The 23,161-nt window shown below is 45.7% G+C and overlaps 1 protein-coding gene across 4 annotated transcripts in view; it reads left to right on the plus strand.

Annotated features, from left to right (window-relative positions):
• Positions 1-22,936, plus strand: part of MOS7 (nuclear pore complex protein-like protein) — a 51,626-nt gene extending 28,690 nt beyond the window's left edge. For 2 of the 4 annotated variants that reach the window (XM_086774350.1, XM_086774360.1), the window contains exons 9-11: positions 6,009-6,258; positions 6,619-6,909; positions 22,372-22,936. In XM_086774350.1, coding sequence (XP_086630476.1) covers positions 6,009-6,258; positions 6,619-6,890 — 522 coding nt within the window. In that variant the 3' untranslated portion in view covers positions 6,891-6,909; positions 22,372-22,936. Of the gene's footprint in view, positions 1-6,008; positions 6,259-6,618; positions 7,296-22,371 lie in introns of those variants that run through there. The other 2 variants (XM_086774357.1, XM_086774354.1) reach the window with 2 other exon arrangements.
• The last annotated feature ends 225 nt before the right edge of the window (positions 22,937-23,161 follow it).

Raw genomic sequence — 23,161 nt, forward strand, 5'->3', positions numbered from 1 at the left:
ATGAGTAGCCAAGTGCGGACAACATTATTATTATTATGGCGTGAACACCCTAGATAAGGATTGGGCAGCCAACTAGCCCAAAAGTCATTATAAATAGAGGGCTATGGCTGACAGATCCTATCATTCACGATTCGATGATTCATTCATCATTGATTCATTGAGAGCTCAGGAGCTGTGCGACCATTGTGTTATGTGCATCATAGATGCCATGGACATTCTCAGAGCTAGATCCAGAAAAGGCAACCAGATAAAGAGTATGAACCCAGTAGAAGAACCAGGATGATGGAGCACAGAGCACAGAGCACCTTTGCAGTGTAGATTGAAGCAAGGCTTAGAGAAGAACCAAAGGGATGCTGTCGGCTGCTCACAGAACCAGTCGGCTGAATCACAGGACATGGGCAGCATCAGGCGCATCATGAGCAAGCAGTATAACCAGTCGGCTGAAGTAAAAAGGGATTTATGAATATATGGACTGGCCGACCAGCAGTCGGCCAGTTCCCCATGAATATCAAGGGGCTATAAATAGCGCAAGTGCCAATCATTCTAGGCATTCAGCCCACTAGGGGTTTGAGTCAGTAGGATCCTAGTCTAGGGCAGAATTTTGGGTGTTTTACCACCTTTTCAAGAAGGCAGCCAAGGGCTGCAAGATATGTACCTTTTTGTACCATAGTATATACTGAATTTCCAGCACTTCTCACTCTCTCTCTCTACTCTCTCTCTACCTGCGTTTTTGCATCAGATGGTGCGTTTTTGCATCAGAAGGTTTCCAAGAGTGTTTAGGGCTGAAAGAAGACTACCCAGAGCTTCCGCGTGTTACATTGGTATCAGAGCATCAGGCTCAGCAAAGCTAAACACTGATTCAGTCCCAGATGATGGTGTACAGGTCCAAGGTACAGGAAAGTACACGGATTCGAAGCCCAAGGCAGGAACACATATCGGGAAGAACTCTCAGGAGGTTTGTTGGTGGTGTTCCACAGTGCCAGATGGGGATGGCAGTTCCGTGAGCCAGATAGGTTCTCAGGAAATGGTCCCAAGGGAGGTTGATCCTCCAAGGGTGATGTGAGAGTGCCAGACTCAGTTCCAGGAATGAAGACCAAGACGGTGTTCAGAGTGAGGGCAGGAATGGATTGTGGACTAGAGGAAGACCAGATGCATAGATCTTCATCAGAGACAGAGTGGTTTGGAGAACAGGCCGGAATTTCAGAGAAAAAAGGTTGCATGGGATGGATGATGACAGAGGGACTTCGGGACAGGATTGGGATGATGACAGTCATCCAAGAGCAGGTTGGATTCCCGTCATCAAGTTTAGCAGAGGGGGATGTCATGTGCATCATAGATGCCATGGACATTCTCAGAGCTAGATCCAGAAAAGGCAACCAGATAAAGAGTATGAACCCAGTAGAAGAAACAGGATGATGGAGCACAGAGCACAGAGCACCTTTGCAGTGTAGATTGAAGCAAGGCTTAGAGAAGAACCAAAGGGATGCTGTCGGCTGCTCACAGAACCAGTCGGCTGAATCACAGGACATGGGCAGCATCAGGCGCATCATGAACAAGTAGTATAACCAGTCGGCTGAAGTAAAAAGGGATTTATGAATATATGGACTGGCCGACCAGCAGTCGGCCAGTTCCCCATGAATATCAAGGGGCTATAATAGCGCAAGTGCCAATCATTCTAGGCATTCAGCCCACTAGGGGTTTGAGTCAGTAGGATCCTAGTCTAGGGCAGAATTTTGGGTGTTTTACCAACTTTTCAAGAAGGCAGCCAAGGGCTGCAAGATATGTACCTTTTTGTACCATAGTATATATTGAATTTCTAGCACTTCTCACTCTCTCTCTCTACTCTCTCTCTACTTGCGTTTTTGCATCAGATGGTGCGTTTTTGCATCAGAAGGTTTCCAAGAGTGTTTAGGGCTGAAAGAAGACTACCCAGAGCTTCCGCGTGTTACACATTGAGTATCACTATTCCATTAATCTACTTTGTATCTTGCATGAGGGAGAAGTATGTCCATGGGTTTGGGACTTTTATTAGGCGTTAATCTTCAGATTGATCCTAAGCCTCTTCCGCAAAGCTCTCATGTTTGAGAGAGAGAGAGAGAGAGAGAGAGAGAGAGAGAGAGAGAGAGAGAGAAAGAAAAACAGAAAGAAAGATATATTAAGCGTCTACTAAAGACCCAATGGGCCTATGAGACCAAAGTGATACAATAATGTCTATGAGGCCACCATGAGACCTCCATGAGAACTCCTAGAAGAGAATAGGGCAACTCTCCACCCAATTGTCGGGTATAGACTCTAGCCGGCTAACTATAGCCATGGCCATCCACACTAGTCCGGACTCCCTTGAACCGCTCGACTCCCCCTAGTCCTACCCTTGTCCTGACGTTACTCCCTCCTTTTGGAAGAGTTTTCGTCCTCGAAAACAAAGGTAGGATATCGGGTCTTAAGAGTACTAACGTCCTCCCAAGTTGAACCTTCTTCCGGTCTATCCTTCCAGTTAACTTGACACTGTTGTCTAATTCTATGACGAGTTCGCTTCTCTTGAAAATCCAAGATGCGCCTTGGCTCGTGTTGCTCAATTAAATCTACAAGAACACCTGTATCCACCACATTTGCATCTTCGCCTAGTCGTTTTCGTAGACGACTAACATGAAAAACTGGGTGCACCTTGGAATGTTCTGGCAGAGCTAACTTGTAGGCAACTTCATCTACATGCTTAAGTATCGTGAAAGGTCCACAATTTTGAGGTAACAACTTTGGCACTTAGCCCGTCCTCAAAGTTTCCGAACTCGGAGGAACCTTGGGAAATACTTGGTCACCTTTTTCAAATGTGACCATTCTGCGGTCTTCATCTGCATAATGCTTGTAATGATCTTGGGTCCATTTAACATTTTCCTTTGCGATCTTCAATATATCGGTATGATCTTGTAGAAAATCTTTAACCTTTTGAATTCTTTCAATAGCTAGTCCCACAACTATTGGAGATCAGGATTGAAAGTCCTACATAAGCATGAAAGGACTAAAGCCTGTAGCGACGTGCTTCGCACTATTATAGGCAAATTCTAAAATTGGTAAGTAATCTTCTCAATTTGTTTGTCGTTTACTCACATATGCCCTTAGCATATCCTCGAGTACTTGGTTGACCCTTTATGTATGACCGTCACTCTGGGGGTGGTCAGGAGTGCTCATACTGAGGAGTGCCAGGGGTAGATGCCCCTGGAGTATCAACCGGGACACTCCAAAACCCTGAATTAGCGACCAACTGTTGGAGAGTCGCTTGCATGGTTTGTAAACTTTGAGAAAGAACAAGTAAATTTTGTTCAATACACTGTATGCGTGATTCTAATAAAGTACGTGTATGTAAATCCATAAATCTGTGATCACCCACATCTAGATCAGCCATATTGGTATGCATAAATGAATGACCGCCATGCAGCTGACCCTTAGGATGCTCCAAAACTTCTGAGATCATGGTAACAAATCAAATTCAAGTGCAAGATGAAGATTAGTACTTGACCAAAATCGGCTCATCTTGTTCTCGTCAGTTGTATGTTATAGCGCGGCCTAGTGGTTGATATTGTTGCAGCGCCGTTGTGTTTTGAGAAATAGAGAGAAAAATCCTCCTCTTTGTCACAGCTATAGAGAAAGCGAGAGAGAGAGCCTCCTCTCTTACGTATATTGGTGGCTCTTCAACTATTGATGCGGCACTGTTTCTCTCCACATGTCAGCCGTGTGGGTGGCTGTAGGTGCTGTGCTGCTGTTCCCGGTTGTGGGGCCTTTGTGTGGCTGGACGACCTTTTTGGTGGTCGCTACACTTTAGCGCTGATACGGCGTTGTTGATTCTCTCCGTGCTTGTGTTGTGATGCTACGCATGGCGTTCCACGACTGCTAGTGTGTTGTTGAGAGAGATAGAGAGCATGTGCTCTCCTCGCGGCTTGAAAGAGAGTGTGTTTACTCTCATACGGTTGCGTGTGTTGGCCATTTTGCGCCTTTGTGCTGGACCGCTGGTTCGTGGCCTTTTCGTACTGTGGTAGCAGCTCTTTTCCCGTGTCAGCCCCTTTCAATGGCCGACTGTATGGCTCTTTGCGCTTGGCCTGGTTGTTGGTACACGCACGCTTGTTGTTTTCCTTTGCTGCGCTATTTCGTGCTGCAGTGGGGTTGCTGCATTGTGGTTTGTGTAATTGCGGTTATGGGAGCTTCCCACGCAGAGAAAAGCAGAGGATGATGGAGGAAGGACTAGCTTTGATACTAGTATGAGGCCACCATGAGACCTCCACGAGAACTCCTAGAAGAGAATAGGGCAACTCTCCACCCAATTGCTGGATATAGACCCTAGCCGGCTAACTATAGCCCTGGCTGTCCACACAAGTCTGGACTCCCCTGAACTACCCGACTCCCCCTAGTCCTACCCTTGTCCTGACAATGTCCATGGCATATCTCATCATGGAATGGAAAATAAAACAGAAACATAGCTATCTCACTGGGGTATTACAAAACTGTTCATGGAAACTCATCATGGAATACCAGGAACACAGAAACATGAGAGCAGCATCAGCCCCCAGTAGATGGTATACTACTCTCCAAAATATCAAGCATGGGGCTAAGGAGTATGGCCGATAGGTCTCCCTCGGCTATGTCATGTGGAAAGGTAGCTCGATGGTGGTGGAGCATGTCCTGGATCTAGAGCTGATGAGGAGATCGTGGCTGGGGCCGGGGTCATTGGGCATGCTAGAGTGTAGAGGCCCGGCCCGAGGTAACTCCTGAGTCCGGAAGAAATTGGTGATGGTTGGCTAGCGAGGGAGGGGGCGGGGTGGCTGGGGTCGAAGCTCTCTCAAGAAAGTGTCCCTGTGTTTGCGGACCTCAAGCAGGAAGAGGCCTAGGCAACGCTAGTCCGGGAAGTCAATGATCCTGGAGAGCGGACCAAATTCCTCAGGAAACAAACAGTGAAACCTCCCGCGGATCTCATAGTATACTTGGCAGTGGCATATGTAACGCTCCTCCATCTCAACCTCTATGTGGCATAATTGGCAGATCCTCTCCTCTCTGGGTCTCCATATAAGCTTCCCGGCTCTGAAGACGCGGTCAGCTCTACCTGTCTCCACTCTGAGGCGGTGGGATGAAACCCGTATCTGGCCAATCGCAGTCTGCATGGCTTGTGACATGTAAACACTTAGGTAGCCTGGCTGCTAGATGAATCCATTCTTAGTGAGCGTGAGGAAGTAGAAGTGCATCTTCGTTAGGAGCTCCGGAGGTGTGTTCCATGTGCAATGGGTGTAGAGACTGAGAAAATAGTTCTATTCGAGAATAATGGAATTTTATAAAAATAACTCTTTTTCCAAATAATCCATTTGTGAATATGCATACATCATGTTATTGATTTATTCGCATAAAAATATCTTAAAATATTCTTTTCTTCATTTTGATCCTCAATATTAATATACCATAATTTTCTACATGAAATTATGGTGAAAACTTCTCTTTTAATACCGAAATTAATTCATGCATTTTTTTACTTAAAGTACAATGAAAATTCCTCTTTTAAATAAATAAAAATATCTATATTTTGAAATATGCCAAAAATTTCTTTTTAATATTTAAAATATTTGTATCTAGAATATCGTGGGAATTCCTTTGGTTGGTATCCTTGTGAGAGAGCCGGAGAAAAGGGGAAATATATGCAAAAGGCCAAAATGACCTACGAGACCCAATACATAATTGAAAGACCATGTTAGTCTTGAGTTGAATCTATTGTCCATAAAAGAAACATACATGAAAACATCTTACTAATCAACTAGTAATCGTGCGATGTCAAGCATCAAGTGTAATCACTTGTGCTAAAAATCTATTGGTTTTGGCTTAGGTTTTTGTTTGGGGTTACAAAATGCTCAATGAATGCTCTAGGTTCACGATAGATTTTCCACTTGCCCTTTTTTTTTGGGTGAGAGAGAGAGAGAGAGAGAGAGAGAGAGAGAGAGAGAGAGATGGTAATTAAATATCTAATGACTTGTCAGGTTCATGTAGAGCTCACTTCTCATGGCAGTCGTCTTCACAGAGTTGTGCAAGATCAGCATAGGAGATTATGTGAAGCACAAACCAAGATAACCGAAGCATTCGAATTATCGGATTATCTGACTTCTAGAATCTCGGCAACATTTCAGAAAAACAAGATTTTGAAAGATCGAGTGAAGAAGCATAGTGCTCTGCTGGCAATCAAACAGAAGCCTCTTACTGTCTCAGAACGGGAGTACAAATCTCAACTAGGTATGTTAAGAATAGCTTGTTTTTTAACCATATTCTAATTTCCTGGTCTCCCCTCCCCTCTCCCCTCTCCCTTCTCCCCCATCCCCATCCCCCCCCCCCCCCCCCCCTGCCCCGCCCCCCCCTCCTCCTCCTCCTCTCTCTCTCTCTCATAGTTTATTTCATGTTCATTTTGTCCTTTTTTTTCTGGACATTCAGAAGACATTGACAGTTGTACATTGACTTGTCTCATAGGTCGAGTTCAGCCTCTAGTAGACGTTAATACAGCTCTCTCTCTCTCTCTCTCTCTCTCTCTCTCTCTCTCTCTCTCTTCTTCAGAAAAATGCAGCCCCCTTATTTTCTCTTGTATTACTGGACTTTCAGATGTTATGAGACTCCACGATCTGGACATTCTGCATTCTGCGGTGGATGTTTTGAAGGATCGGTTGGAGCACCATCTGCATCTATCACAAGCATCGAGTGATCAGACTGGTCATTACCAGACTTCTATGCGAGAACGAGTGGTGGTACCGGACATTCAAATGAATCGGCTGAAGGCTGCAGTTAATGAACTGACTCAAATGGTAGAGGGGGAATTGAAGCAGGTGAAGAGAATTGAGGACACAGTCAAGAAGCGTGAGCTACTGAGCAACTAGAAAATTGCTTACTGTGCAGGTAGAGCAGTACAAGTCTAGCATTTTTGTGTATGGGCTATGCAGATCTGTAAAGAGCATGTGGCTTCCAAACAAAATCATTTTGTGCTCAGCTCTGTAGGGTCACTTCGATGCTGGAAACCCCTTTTTATGATTTGCTGCTTACCCTCTTTGGGGTTGGGTGTAGATTTTTGCTGTGAAGTTTCTTCTTCTTTGGGGGTTGAGGGTTGACAGCTAGCTTAACTGCATGGAGGACTTCTGTTACCCTAAAACATGTCAAAGTACACTTGAGGATGGGGAAGGCAATTTTGGTCATTCTCGTACGAGCTTTGGATGTTGAAGTTGCTTGTGCCATGAATGACCATCCTGGGGGTCCTGTGGCAAAGTCTATAGAGAGGCGAGGTTCTTTCTTTTCAAAGTTGTTGGGTTTTTTTTTTTTTGGGGGGGGGGGGGGGTGGGGGTGGGGCGCATGGGGAGACTTTGTCTTAGCAGCATGTATTCATTCAGATGATGCTTAGGTATAAATGAAGGGGGAGCCTGTGGCAAAGCTGCAGCCTGTGTGCATGTTTTATGATTGAAACAAGAAGCTTTTTGAGCTTTGAAAATTTTCACCTTACAACACCCGACCATATGAGGTCTCTTTTCAGAGTCTATTTTTCACAGGACACTAGGGGGTTTTGTTTGTTTTTTTTCCGCACGCACTGCGTGCCGAAGGGGGGTATCCGTGTGCTGAAAGGGACACAAAAGAAGCATTGATCATTAGCATGTATCATATCCTGGAGGTGGGACATTTTTGGGCTAGGGTTAGGAATAGTTGGGGTCTTGATGTGAGCCCTGTAAGTGGAGGAAAGATGGACCGAGAGAGTGAACAATGAGCATGAAGGCACCTTTTTTGTATTTTTGCCAAGAATGCAACATAAGGGGAGATAGATGTATCCCACAGGGACCAAGTTGTACTTACTCTCACTCTTAATCAGATATATGCTTATGTGGGTTTGGATCCAGCAGGTCGGTGTGGGCGTGCAAGGTTCTAAAGAAAATCATCTCCTTTGGTTTGGTTGGTTGCATTAACTAGTTTTAGTTGTATTACGAGATGTTGAAGAGAGGATAAAAGGCAAAAGCACTTCGATTGTGGATGTACCAAGGGATCAAAGTTGTCACCTTGTTAGTTCTAGGAGGCTCATATTGACTTCAATTGTGAGGTGACTAATTTTTGGGACAAGTTGCAATTTCTTCCCACACAAGCTATTGAGGCTGAAAAAGGAGCGGCAGAATTACGCCTTCAGCAAAGCATTTAATCTATCCAAAGAGGTATTGGGGAAGTTGTTTTTGGTCCAAAGGACACCACTGGTGCTTGGTCAACTATTCAAACCTAAGACCTTTGATGTGACTCTTGCTTTAGAAGATGATTTAGATTCTTGGTGAACTGGAAAAGATATTTCAACAATAAAGTTTGGACTCATAATAAGACTTGGCAGCACTCTTGTTGATCTTTGATAAGGCCTATGACTATGTGGATTGGAACTTTCTGGAGGGCACTCTGATCCATATGGGATTTTCAGCCAATTAGGTGAGAGGAGTGTCAGCCCTTTACTCTAGCCAAGACTTTATCTAGAGCGCTAGGGGAGGGGAGAGCACTTCTCCATCTCCCAGGTCTGCGAGGGCTGTTCCCAGGCCCCTTTCCTCTTCCTGTTCATGGAAGACGCCATGAGCACCTACGTTGTGGCATATGATATAGGTCTTCAGGGCCTCAAGATTCCCATCCGCACCATGAAGGAGCTCCTTGACTCTGAGTTTGCGGATGACACTGTAGCATACCTTGCGGACATCAAGGGAAATCTCTGACACTTTGCAGCAATGATTGAGGAGTTTTGTTTGGTTTCAGGGCCAAGTGTTGTGGATTTTGGGTGGGCATCACTCGCACATTGACACGGTAACCTGTGGAGGCTTTTCCTTGGATCCCACCTGTGGAGGCCTTTCCTTGCATCCCCATGAGCACTCCTGTGCACTACCTTGGATGTTGGGTAGGCATCAATATCTTGGGTGTGCACTCTTGTGCACTACCTTGGGTGTGGGGTAGGCATCAATATCTCCCCAGAGCAACAGATAGCCCCGCTTCCCTAAGCATTTGCAGAAATCTTCTTCATTGAAGCACATGGAGACTCTCCTTGGCAGGCCGGGACATGGTGTCTAACTAGGTTAACTAGGTTCTACTTGCCACCATGTGGCACACCACCTTGTGATGGTCCTTCTCGTGGTTGTGCATAGGCTAGGTCCAATGGCTCATCTGCAATTTACTATGGGCAGGGAGTGATGGATGCATGGCATGGAATGTCATGACCTCTTCCCCCCCCCCCCCCCCCCCCCCAAAAAAAAGAAAAGAAAAGAAAAGAAAAGAAAAGAAAAAACCAAAAAAGGTGGGTTGAGCATTATTGATCTGGCGATTCAGAGCGGGGCACTTCTAGGCAAACTCAATTGTCCGTGGCCTCCAGCCGGGGAGAGCTGTGGAAGGACTTCTTGCTTTCCCCCACCGGCGGAGGCCATTGTCCCCCAGCACTGGCTGGATTTTCACTGAGGCCGCTCTCTGCAAGTTTGACATCTCTTTCAAGAACAAATCTACAGCCAGCCTTCTTTAAGCATGGGCCACCCTGAATTCAGCTCTTGCCCAGTCCCCTTCTCGTGTTGGTAAGAAGCGCTTGCAGTTGGTTTGGAACACTTTGGTCCAACTCACCACTGGACATGTGCTTGGGTCCCGAATCCGTACGTCGTGTGGTTGCTTGGGATCCGGACTGGCTCTCTCTCAGATCTTGGCTTCATTTTTCCCAGATACCCCCTGATGACAGAGACTGAGTGCTTTGCCAGGTTACGGTGGAAGGAAACATCGACGACATCACCTTGGCCATTCCCTGAGAGTGGCAGACCCACTAACAACCCACCCACTCTCTCTCTCCAGGGAGGCTATTGTAGTAGCCCCCGACGGAGATCATTCTATTTTATCTGAGCTGATCATAGTAACATAAAAACCCGTTTTGCCCTCTCGAAACGGCACGAAACATTTCGAAACAAAACGAAACCTGACCATTGAAACAATGTTTCGCCCAAATGTAAAGGGAGGTTTAAAAAAAGGGCGGAAGGTTTTTTTTTGCAAATGCGTTTTTTGCCGACGTTTCCGTCCTTGTTTGCTGCCCATTTGCCACTTCACGCATCCGACGTTTCTTCTCGGCCGCAACCTGTTGCTTCGCCTCTTCTCCTCGTCCACTTCTTTTCGCTCCTTCACTTCTCCTCCATGCCTCCTCTTCCCTTTTCCTCTTTCTCTCTTCTCCTCTACGGTCCACCCCTCCTCTTCCCTCCTCCTCTTTCCTCCTCCTCTTTCTCTCCTTTTCTTGTCTTCCAATTTTCTCTCCTTTTCTTCTCACCTCCTTCCCTTTTCTTTCCTCCTCTCTTTCTCGCCTTTTCTTGCCCAAATTTTGAAAATACCAAAAAACCTACTCCCAAAATCATGAATTTCATACCCACTAGTCCCAAAAAATGTATCTTCATCTTTATGTTGGCTATGTTATAAATTTGGTATGTGTATATAAGAAGTGTCATTTCGAAACCTTTGTGTTTAGTCCAAAACAGACGAAACGAAACCAAACGAAACGACGAAACGATGAAACGGACGAAACGTTTCATGTTACTATGGAGGAGATATCATTTACACTCTTCAGGGCTGGTGGGAGCATCGACAAAGTGGTTCAAAGATTATGCAAGTGGGTGTGGGGGACCCTTTCTCTCTCTCTTAGCGACGGTGATCACTACAGGCCCCGAGTGTGGCTCTTCCCCACACCCCAATGAATGTTGTCTCTGTAACCTGCTTGGGTTTTTTTTAATGAATTAAACTCAACTATTAAACGTGGATTAAGACGAGATGACAATCTGTAAACCATTCATACATACACATAACAACAACAACAACAAAAAACGATGAGATAAAGACACCACACTGTTGGGTTTTATGCTGTGTATGCACCTAGGGGAGTGCTAGTGATCATCAGTAGGTTACTGGGGTACTTTTTACTTCAGTTAGTGGAGGTTTTTTCCCCCAATTTAGCTTAGTTTCACTTATAAAGGTTTATAAGTGATTTGGTCCACCTGGCACTATTTATGACCGGACCATGTGAACACACTTTAGGTCACATCTCTTATATGTGGCTATTGTACTTCATTTTATCATTATCAATATATGAGCAAACGTGTTCCTCTCTCTCACTCTTACGTTTCCTGTTGGTGTACCTTCCAAAACCCTAACCCTAACAGCTCAACCCTACATTTTGGTATCAGAGCAGCCTCGCCTGCCTTGTCCGTACAGGTCCTCGCCATCAACTGCCCGTACAGTCCCTCGCCATAAGACTGCCCTGCCCCGTACAGGTGCCTGCCCTGTTCCGTACACTGCTTCGTACAACAGTCTGCTCCATACATTGCTCCGTTCACTGGTCGACTAGCCTGCTCCGTACAGCAGACAGCAGGCGACCAGCACCTGCTGAGTATACCTGCAGCAGACCAGCACCTGTCTGTCCATACAGGCGACAGCTGTTCCGTATAGCTATTCCGTACAGCAAACAGCAGTCAACCAGCACCTGCTTCTCCTCCGTACACTTGTTCTGTACAGCCTACAGCCGACAAGTACCTGCAAAATCACATGGGTAAAAATTTACAGCTTTACATGTTTCGAAATTTGGGCATTTTCTCTGTGAAAGTTTTTCTGGCAGATACAGGGAGGGTTTCTTTGCAAGAAACCTCTACAAGCTTTTGCAAGGCTTTGGGTGCAGAAATTTTGGGCATTTTTGGCATTTTGGCACTGTGTGAGCCCCTTTTGTTGCTCTACTTAGTTAGTGGTGCATTGCTTTGCACATTCAGAGGATTGAGAGTGCAAGCATATTTGGGTCAGTTGTATTCAGTGGAGTACAGTTGCTTTCAGGGTTGTTGTTTTTGGGTTTTTTGATACACAGGTACAACATTGTGCACTGGCATAATGGCAAATCAACAGTAGAGTGATGTGTTCACGTACTTGTCTAAGGAAGACAAGCTGGATGGCATGAATTACTCCTTGTGGAGTTTCATGCTGAGAAATGTGCTCATGGCAAAAGGTCTTTGGGATTTTGTTAGTGGTGATGAACCACGTCCAGGTCCATTGGCTCCAGAGACTCCTCCCCAAGGGGGTGCTCGTGGAAGAGGACAACAGGCACATGCACCGGTTCAGCCACAGCCTGTTCAAAGAACAAATGCCAGAAGACATGGGATGCCAAAGATGCTCAAGCTTTATCACTTATTGCATTGTCAGTGCAGAGGTCTATTATACCTCATATTCGTTCAGCTGGCTCTTCACGGAATGCATGGGTGACTTTGGAGCAGATGTATGCTGCTCGTAATGAGGCACGGATCTCATTTTTGAAGAGAGAGCTGGAAAACCAGAAGATGCATGAAGGAGATGATATGTCTAGCTATTTGAACAAGCTGCAGGATTTGAGAGAGCAACTCATCAATGTGGATGAGATTATTCTTGAGACACAGCTTGTATCCATCATCTTAAACTCTTTGCCAAGATCCTACTTAGCTTTTCATACCTCTTTGAACTTTATCATGAGGAATGCTATTGAGCCCCTAAAGTATCAGGAACTTGTTGCTCTCTTGTTACAGGAAGAGCAAATCAGGAAGAACATGAACATGAACACGTGCTGAACAAGCATTTGTGACAGGTCAAAAAGGGAAAGACAAGTTTCAGCCAAAGAGTTCAAATCAGAATTCAGGTGATGGTGGTTCATCTCAAGATACCAAGAAAGGTGATGGACAGCCCAAGAAGAAGGGCAAATGCCATTACTGTAAGAAGCCAGGTCACTACATCACAGAGTGTAGGAAGAGGATTGCCAAAGAGAAGGAGAAGGAGTCTGGGTTGTCTATAAAAGATACCTCTAAAGCTCCTCCGGAGACTGCTTCCTTTGTTGAAGACAGGGATTACTGTTTCTACACATGCAGTTATGATGCCTCTTGGTCTTCACAGGCACTCAGTGTGACTGAGCATGCATGTACTTGGTATTTTGATAGTGGTGCTTCAAAGCATATTACATCTTGTAGGGATTTGTTTTGTAATGTATGCCCTGCCCCTGTTGGCAAGACCGTTCAGTGTGCCAATAATGCTTCATATCCAGTTCATGGCATTGGGGAGATTCAGCTCACAGCCATTGATGGCTCTATTCTTCGCCTTACAGATGCCTTATATGTACCAGGGATAAAGAAGAATCTGTTGTCCATTTCTTCTTTAGCACAGTGTGGTATGCAAGTCAACTTTGATGATGACAAATGCATGGTCAGAGACAAAGCTAATGCTTTGACCTTGATGCTTAATGGTACATTATGTCATGGACTCTATCAGTTGGATGCATTTCAGCCAGTGGATCATTCTGCTTATCATGCATTCACGACATAACATGTTGACAGACTTACCTCTTATGAAGAAGCCTCGAGATCACATATGTGAAGGATGTATTTTGGGAAAAATGCATCGGTTTTCCTTTCCATGTGATCAGGCTCTACGAGCAACTGCAAAGTTGCAGCTTATACACAGTGAACTTTGTGGTCCCATGCAGACGAAGTTATTAGGAGGTTGCTTCTATTTTGCTACATTTATTGATGACTTCTCTCGTATATGTTGGGTCTATCCGTTGACACGGAAATCACAGGTATATGATGCATTTTTGGCCTTTGTAGCACTTGCTGAAACAGAGTCAGGTTGCAAGGATAAGACCCTCTGTTCTGACCGAGGGGGGGAATATGTGTCACACATGTTGAATTCCTTTCTTGAGAGTAGAGGTATCAAGCATCAGTATACTACTCCTTATACTCCACAGCAAAATGGGGTTGCAGAACGGAAGAATCAGTCACTTATGGAGATGGCCAGATGTATGTCAAAGGCAAAGAAGCTACCGGAAGCTGTTATGTGTGCTTGTCATATTTTGAATCAATGTCCCACGGCATTGGTTTCCATTACTCCTTTTGAGGCTTGGCATGGCCGCAAGCCTTCGGTATCACATTTTCGTACTTTTGGGTGTCTTGCATATGCACACATACCCAAAGAGTTGAGGAGGAAGTTGTATGATAAAGCCACAAAATGTATTTTTGTTGGGTACAGCCGTGAGAGCAAGGGCTACCGGTTATATGACCCACTGTCCAAGAAGATATTCACTAGTCGGGATGTGATTTTTGATGAAAAATCAGAATTATCCATGGTTAGTTATGATGCAAATCAGGCTGAAAATGATGTGTTTGAAGGCTTACTACCTACGGAGTTTCATTCCGCAGTTGGTGATCCAACCCATGAGGGTGCAGGACAGCCAGCTAATCATGAAGATGGTGCAGAAATTCAGCAGGAGATTGAGCCAGAAGTTGAGCCAAATATGGGGCAACAGGCTCCACAGGTCAGACATATACCTAGATGGTATTTGAGGACATTACAGGACAGCCATCTAGATGCTCCTCTTGCTGGCCGTACTCGTAGGGAGACACGGACCAATGAGCATGCACACATCATGGATTTAAATATGGTTATGGCAGCTAGTTTACGGGATGATGATGAGCCTGATTTATTTGTGGATTCACGAGACAATGTGCATTGGAACAAAGCCATGCAGGATGAACTTGATTCTATTAAAAAGAATCAAACATGGGATTTGGTTGATCTGCCCAAAGGCAAGAAAGCCATTGGTACTAAGTGGGTCTATAAGTTGAAAAGACATGCAGATGGATCCATTGACAGGTACAAAGCCCGTCTAGTTGCAAAGGGCTATGCACAGAAGAAGGGCATTGATTATGAGGAGACATTTGCTCCTACATCCCGTATGTCGACACTTAGGAGTGTCATTGCATTGGCTGCACATTGTGGTTGGGTTGTTCATCAGTTGGACATCAAGACTGCTTTCCTACATGGGGACCTCGAGGAGGAAGTTTATGTACATCAGCCCATAGGTTTTGCAGAACATGGTCATGAAGGGAAAGTATGTAGGCTGAAAAAGGCCTTGTATGGTTTGAAACAAGCTCCACGAGCTTGGTATGCAAAGATAGATGCTTTCCTGTTGACTCAAGGCTTTGTGAACAGTCCATCAGAAGCCACTTTGTATGTAAAGAAAGAAGAGAAAGATCTGCTGGTCATCGGTCTTTATGTAGATGATCTTTTGCTCATGGGATCAAATGATGACAAAATTGCAGCTTTTAAAGAGATACTGCAACAGACATTTGCCATGTCTGATTTGGGGCTCGTACACTACTATTTGGGCATGCAGTTTGTGCAGGATAACAGAGGCATTGGGTTGTTGCAATCTCGGTATGTTGCTAAACTTCTGGAGAAGTTCAAATTTCAGGATTGCAAGCCTATTAGCACTCCTATGGAGCCTGGGATGAAACTGTCACTACAAGATGACAGTATTTTATTTGATGCCACTATATATGCTCAGGCTGTTGGGTGCCTTATTTACTTGTGTACTACATGGCCAGATATTGAGTACGCCGTATCTCAGTTGAGCAGATTCATGCACAGCTCGCGATTTTCACATTGGCAAGCTGTGAAGCGTGTAGTTCGGTATTTGCAGGGTACCTTGTCTCTTGGATTGCTTTATCTTGAGGGGGGTGACATGCAGCTATATGCTTACAACGATTCAGATTGGGCTGGTGATTTTGATACCAGACATTCCACTAGTGGAAATTGTTTGTTTCTTGGCTCTTCATGTATTTCTTGGCTAAAGCAAGAAACAGACCACAGTGGCCACTTCGTCTTGTGAGGCAGAGTACAGAGCAGCCTACACTACTACCGTTGAGTGTGTATGGTTGCGTTGTCTTATGACTGATATGGATATTTCAGTGGAGGAGCCTACACCTATCTATACTGATAGTCAGAGTGCCATTGCCGTGGCCAGGAATCGTGTGTTTCATGCTCGTACGAAACACATTGAGATTCACTCTCACTTTGTTCGGGAGAGACTCCAGGCAGGTGATATCGGTCTGATTTACTGCCCTACAGATCAGAATGTGGCAGACATCTTCACCAAGGCACTATCACGTCTGAAATTCGAAGCATTCCGCACTGCTTTGAATTTGTTTCCTTTTGGTGGATGATGTACAGTGATCACATATCACTTCAGGGGGGTTTGTTGGGTTTTATGCTGTGTATGCACCCAGGGATCATCAGTAGGTTACTGGGGCACTTTTACTTCAGTTAGTGGAGGTTTTTTCCCCCCAGTTTAGCTTAGTTTCACTTATAAAGGTTTATAAGTGATTTGGTCCACTTGGCACTATTTATGACCGGACCATGTGAACACACTTTAGGTCACATCTCTTATATGTGGCTATTGTACTTCATTTTATCATTATCAATATATGAGCAAACGTGTTCCTCTCTCTCACTCTTACGTTTCCTGTTGGTGTACCTTCCAAAACCCTAACCCTAACAGCTCAACCCTACACACACTGGACCGGACTCCCCTCCCCCCTCCCTTTTAGGTAAATGATGTATTATTCAGGAGTATTCAAGTACAAGCACCAGAGTGTCCTGTAGGACCACCATGAAACATAAGGCAGTACCCATGAAGAGTGCTCGGAGGACAAGTCCTGAGAGTGCTCTTCACCTTTCACAACCCTCATCTCTCCATGGAGTAGGTGACAACATCACGTGACCATATAATGGATCGACCATCTAATGTTTCGCACCCAGCCTCTTAGGCCTTATAGGAAAGCTACTTGTACTCACCCCAACCTATCCAAGATACGAGCTTCCTCGGGACATGTTATAACCTGGAACCAATGGGGTCTCGAGAGTCCAACACTTCCCAACATTCTCCAATGCTTTCCAATGCTTCCGGCAAGTCTGCGGGTGAAGGCCAAAAGTGATGGTACCCCTCAGGTGTTCTCTGCACGAACCAAGAATCACCAGAGGCCCACACCACACACACAGATGGAAGTATAGCCTCAAGATGATGATGAAGCAGGGGCCAGTCCCAATAGTATCAACAGTATGACCAGCAAAAGATGGCGTCAACCGGCTGTAGGATGATGCACAGGTGTACGGCTGTACTGCACAGGCACGCATGGTGGAAAAGGTGGCTATGAGACGACCTCCAGTATCGGGTACAGCACATGGCATCCTCCAACGGTAAGAACAGGCTGTACAGTAAAGTACTGACAGAAGCACAGTGTACTGACGGGGAGCAGATGGCTGTATGCCGCTGTCCACCATTACGTACAGACGCAACTGTATGGACAGTGGGAAAAAACAACTGTACAGGGAGGATTTGCAGCACAACAGGTGTACGACAGCAGGGCAGGCGTACAACAGCAAGTCAACGCTGTACAACATTAACAAGTCAGCGCTGTACATCAACAAGATGATGACTTCAGCTGTACGTTCGTCCGTATGATAGCTGCAGTACGATGCTCTGTGGTGAAGATGATGACGATGGTGAGGGGGATGTCACGTGCACCCCACACTTGGATGCCACGTCGACATATCTGTACAAGCAGGTGCAGGACTTGGAGTGGAAACTGGTCTTTTGTGGCCCCAGTTAGCTAGGGTTCCACTCTAAGCATCCAAGGTCAGGTGTACAAGTCCCATACACGGTCTTGATCAGGTGTGCGTAGCCAGATACCTTTCATCTGAGACATAGAGCATGTAGTTGCATGTGGAAGAAGGGGCATCCCTTTTGGCTACCCCAGAAAAGGGTTGTAGACCCTTTCCTAAGAAGAGGGTAGGCCTTGTAGGCCACCCTTAGGGCGAAGGAGGCCCATGGCCAACATGGCTGGGCATGCTGTTGGCCAGGCCTAGAAGGGCCTAGGCAGCAAGGTGGCCAGCGTTGTGGCTTGGCCAACCAGTCAGCCAGCCCTTGTGCCTTGGGCAGCCTGTCAGCCAGCTCTATGGGCTGGGCAGCCAAGTCGGCTATCCCATGGGCAGCCAGTCCAGCAAGGCTGCCAGCCTAGGCTGCTAGGCAGCCTGGACTGCATACCCAAGGTGGCCAGATTGATGGGCAAAGAGGCACATCTTATATGCATTTAAATCAGGTCATGGACGACATAAACAGGCTGACCCTATCTGCATCCATCGACCAGCATCTATGAAGACTATAAAAGCACAGTGAGTCTTCTAGGCATCTCATAATTCACAAAGTGCTGTAGCGTTCCAAGGGCCAAGACAGCCAAAGGGAATCCCTAAGCAAAGGTGAAGCTAGAAGGTCAAGCACCAGATCCTCCACAGGCTGAAGGTTTACAGCCACGGGAAGATCTACAGAACCATCATTCAATAAAGCAAATACACCATCCTTGGTGGGTATTTAGGATCCAATCGGGTGTATTGTGCCTTATTCTCTCTCTCTCCCTCCCTCCACCACACAAAGACGGATCTGTGAGGTTATCCGCCGACATGACACGCTCCCATCACATAGGTCTGACATTCACTCCACCATCACATCAGTTTTGGCCGAGGCGGGTATCATCATTAGCTGATTATAGCATATCTCACTCTACAAAGGGTCATCTGTTGATCACATGTACTGTTAGATGTTTTCATTTTACTTTTTCTTTCAGTTTTCCATGGCTCAGTATATCCATGGTACCATTGTATTATTTTTGGTCTCATAGGCCGTTGGGGTCTAATACATATTACACCCCCTTTATGGTATTGGTTGGAGCTAGACAGATCTGCATTGCATTCTTGTATACCCTACGCATATAGGTTGCATATTGAGCCTCTAGTGCTCCATCCATCGCCCCCCCCCCCCCCCCCCCCAGCTCAGTACTTTCATAGTTTATTTCATGTTCATTTTGTCCTTTTTATTTTCTAGACACCCAGAGGATTTTGACAGTTGTACATTGATTTGTCTCATAGGTTGAGTTCGGCCTCTAGTAGACGTTAATACAGCTTTCTTTTTCTTTCTTTCTCTCGACTCTCTCTCAAGCCTCTAGGCTCTCTATTACAATGACGAGGAAGAAGAATGAAGCCTTCAATGTGCATGCTATGTTGAAGAATGCACCGGTGCAAGCATAAACTGAACGAGAGAGAGAGTAGAGAGAGCTTGTGGACAAGATCACCTTTTATATTAGCAATAGGCTTTACAATAGCACACTAGCAACTGGTCATGGATAACCTTGGCCTTCATGAGGAGGAGGGATTGCATAGAACTGCCTGCAGGAAATAACAAACCGTAGAGTTGCCCTTGCAAGGTAACCATACCTAATGAGCACTCGTGAGAGTTTGCACGGCCGGTGAGACCTCCTCTGTGATGGTCCGTACAAGCCTTGAGTGCACCTTTGAATCCCGATTCTCAAAGTCTTGTAATTCCCCACCAACGAATTCATCCTCTTGATCCAGAGTCCACTTCCTAGAGTTCTGAGGATGCTCGGGCTTCTTCTCAGTGCCCTGAACAATATCCCACAAACCCTTGTGGATGAACCAAATTTGCATTTGAAGCTTCCAATGAGCATAGTTGGGTCCTTTCAACTTGTCATCCTTGTTCGTACATGGGGGAGCCATATCCACAGCAACAAATAACACAAATCTTAGCTCTCCAAGACTCCTCTCAAGTGCTTTCCAACGAAGCGAGGCTCCAGAACCAATCAGCCCTCTCTCAAACCTAAGAGAGACAGAGGCTCGACAGCAACAAAACAATCCAAGAACCACTGGGAACCTCCTACCGGCAAGGCAGGGATTCGTGGAGGAAGAAGAAAAAATAGTGCCACTTGTTTGGCAACACCATATGCAAGAGAACTCACGAACAACTGATGCTCAAGGAGAAAACGCAGCCAAAACTCCAACGCTTGCCTCTGGAGAAGAAAACGCAGCCAAGAACCTTCACAGCTTGCCTCTGTAGAAGAGAATGCAGCCAAGAAGATTGGCCGAGAGCAAACAGAGGGCCGGCTGGACCAGAAAACACAGCAAAGTAGTGAAACACAGCTACTGATTTGCAGCCAAGAGGAGTTATGGAAGAAAACGCAAGGCACCAGAAAGAGATGGCGGGCAGATTTGCAGAATAGTGGAGCAGCTTGAACCTAAGCGAGTGATACCATGTTGGAGAATGCACAGGCGGAAGCATAAACTGAACAAGAGAGAGAGTAGAGAGAGCTTGTGGACAAGATCACCTTTTATATTAGCAATAGGCTTACAATGGCAATTAGCCAGCAAGAGATGTTGAACTTGTGCAAAGGAATGGATGATTACAAGTGAATATGAGAGGCCCTTATATAGTGATATGAGGAACTAGTTGATTGTTCCTAGAGCTGGCCGACTGCACCACGACCACCAAAAAACAAGGGAACAATAGATAAATGCCCAATAAATAGGCAGAGTCCTATAACATTGAGATGCACTTATTCTAACATGCTATCCATGTCGAGAAAGCCAAAGGAAAGTCCAACTCATATAGGTGGACGTGTAAGTATTGTGGCAAACAATACACAAGCAGAGTTACTAGGCTTCTCCAACATATCGGAAAGGTGTGGGGGGTGCAAGTTGCGCCATGCAAGGAAGTCCCCCTAGCTATATCTGATGAGATCTTCAACAATATTAGTGGTGGATTGGGTGCTCACCATGATAGTGGTAGAAGCTCAAGGGCAGATGATGAGGTCATCTCCTGCTGATACATCCTCTCGCGTCGCCTCCGCCTCCTCAAAGAGACAAAGGTTCGAGTCTTCAATGAGGCAAGCCACTGTTACCCAAGCCGTAGAGAGTGTCTCTTCTTCTCTATCATATCTCCAAGAACGACAACGGTTAGCAGATATAGAGATTGTATGCACCATTATTGAGTGCAATCCTCATTCCATATGCTCAAGGTAGATTAATGGAAGACACGGTGAAAGTCATTGCGAGTGTGGGCCCATGTGAAGGATGGGCCGACATCTCCTATCATGACACGCGCACAAAGAGGCTTGTTGATGAGAAGCAGAGAATCGATAGATCTCTCAATCCAACACGAGCAGCATGGCCCAAGGGGGTAGCATTCTCTCCGATGGATGGAGTGACTGGAAGAAGAGAGGCATCATCAACATACTTGTCTCTTGCCCTCTTGGCACATACTGTGTGCGGGGCGTTGATTCCGGAAAGGCGGGGAGAAAAACTTCGGGTGCATTGATATATCGCCATATTAAGCAAGCCATCATGGAGGTAAGTTTCAAATTGTGCTCAAGTCTTTAAAGTTTTAGCATATGTCATATGTGGCTATGTCATGACTCATATGCTCATTGCATCCATTCATGTGCATTGTGACATGTAGGTCGGGCCGGAGAACGTGGTGCAAGTCATTACCGACAACGCTTCAAATTGCCATCGACTGGGGAAATTGCTCGAGGAGGACTATTCCTCCATAGTGTGGACGCCTTGTGTCTCCCATTGCATTGACTTGCTTATGGAGGATATGGGCAAGTTAGTGTGGATGAAAGAAGTAATGACAGAAGCTACCTCGTTTGTCACCTTCTTCACAACAAAGGTGAAGGTGCTTGCCATGTTTCACGAACATAGCTAGCTGGAGTTGAAGAAGCCTTCATCCACATGCTTCACCTACATGTGGCTCCTCCTTGAGCGCCTCTACGATGGAAAATCTCCCCTTCGCCAAAGAGTGGTCTCAACAATGTGGAATGAGTGGGATGAGCGAGAATCGGCGGAGGCCAAAGCCATGCAACGGCTTTGCCTAAAGGAGAATTTTGGGTAGTCGGTCCGCACTTTTGTCATTGCGGTCATGCCCGTCTATAGGGTATTGTGGATGACCGACATGGAGGGGGCCACTATGGGTCTTTTTGTTCACTTCATGAGAGAGAGGCCATAGCAGATTTGCGCACTTCTCCTTCCATCAACGAGGAGAAGTGTGATGGTATGTTGGCCATTGTGGAGAAGAGATGGAAGTGGATGCAAAGATCTATCCATGGTCTTGCCACATTTTGCATCCATCTTACAAATCACCCGCCCTCTTCACCGATGTGGAGCTACTTCAAGGCCGAGATGCTTTCTTGCCCGAAGCATTGCGGAGGATCACCATGGGAAGTTCCTTGAGGAGCTCATTATCTACAACGACCAAAGGGGGGGGAGCTGCGTTTGCATCTACTACCTTCTGGTGGGTGATATTTGGATATGCACTCTCAAGCCTCCAAAAGGTGGCTTTGAGAATCTTAGCTTAGGATTGCTCTTCAGGTGCATGTGAGAGGAACTGGAGTTCTTACTCACTTGTACGCACGAAGTTATGCAATCACTTGAGCACGCAACAGTTAAGAGCGGCTAGTGTATTGCCATGCTAACTTGCATGTGGTATGCGCGATGCAAAAGATGGAATCGGCGAGTTAGGTATAACTTATAAGCATTTAATGTAAATTTTAAAGTCTAAAGTTTTCATTATTCAAACTTCAATGTTTATTGAAACTAAATTCTAATACATTGAATCATTGAAATGTGATGCTCATTGCTTGTCACTTGATCATTGTACAGTGTAGGTGAATGGCATTCAAGCTCACAAGGGACACTCTTGAGAGCATCAACAAAGAGCAAGATGAGGAGAAGGAGAGGACTATGCAGAGATCTATCGAGAGCTCGAGTCATTTGATTGACGACTTACTTGCACTCGTGGTGGGCGTGGAGGTAGTGGCAGAGGAGTGCGAGTAGGAACCCGTGGATGCACAATTCGTCACGCTTTGAGGGACACGGTGCATATCTATGTGCAGCATGGTTCAGGTAGCTCCACACCCACTCTTGTAGATGAGGATGCTGCCTTTGGCTTCTCACATAAGCTTAGAGACTCCGAGTTCGATGATGAGGGAAACCTCCTTAGCGATGGTGACTTCGGTGAGGCCACCGATGTGTCCTCTTCTCATGAGGATGATTTCAGTGAGCTTTGATAGTGATGCCTTTGTCTAGTCTCTCCTTGGGCCTTGGCCCTCTTTTTGTACTCACACCTAGCGCGCATCGTACCTCTATACTTAAGTACTTTTGTTTGTTACTTCAAACTTGTTTTTAATGAAATTTTGGTTTGTATAAAAAACCCCATGTTTTATCGTACGGTATCCCAAAATTTCATATCGTTGTACGGTATCGTATTTTTGTACTGTGACAACTATGTGAAGCGGTGTGGCTTGACAAGAACTTCTTTGAAGATTTTCCGGCATTATTGACGGACTATTTGAAGGCTTTGTAGCTTCCCTCAAGTTAAGCAGAAGGGGATGTCACCTGCATCCCACACTTGGATGTCACGTGAACATATTTGTAGAAGCACGTTCAAGAC

The sequence above is a fragment of the Cibotium barometz genome, chromosome 3, assembly GCF_041138505.1.
Source record: "Cibotium barometz isolate CiBa-2024 chromosome 3, ASM4113850v1, whole genome shotgun sequence".
NCBI lineage: Eukaryota > Viridiplantae > Streptophyta > Polypodiopsida > Cyatheales > Cibotiaceae > Cibotium > Cibotium barometz.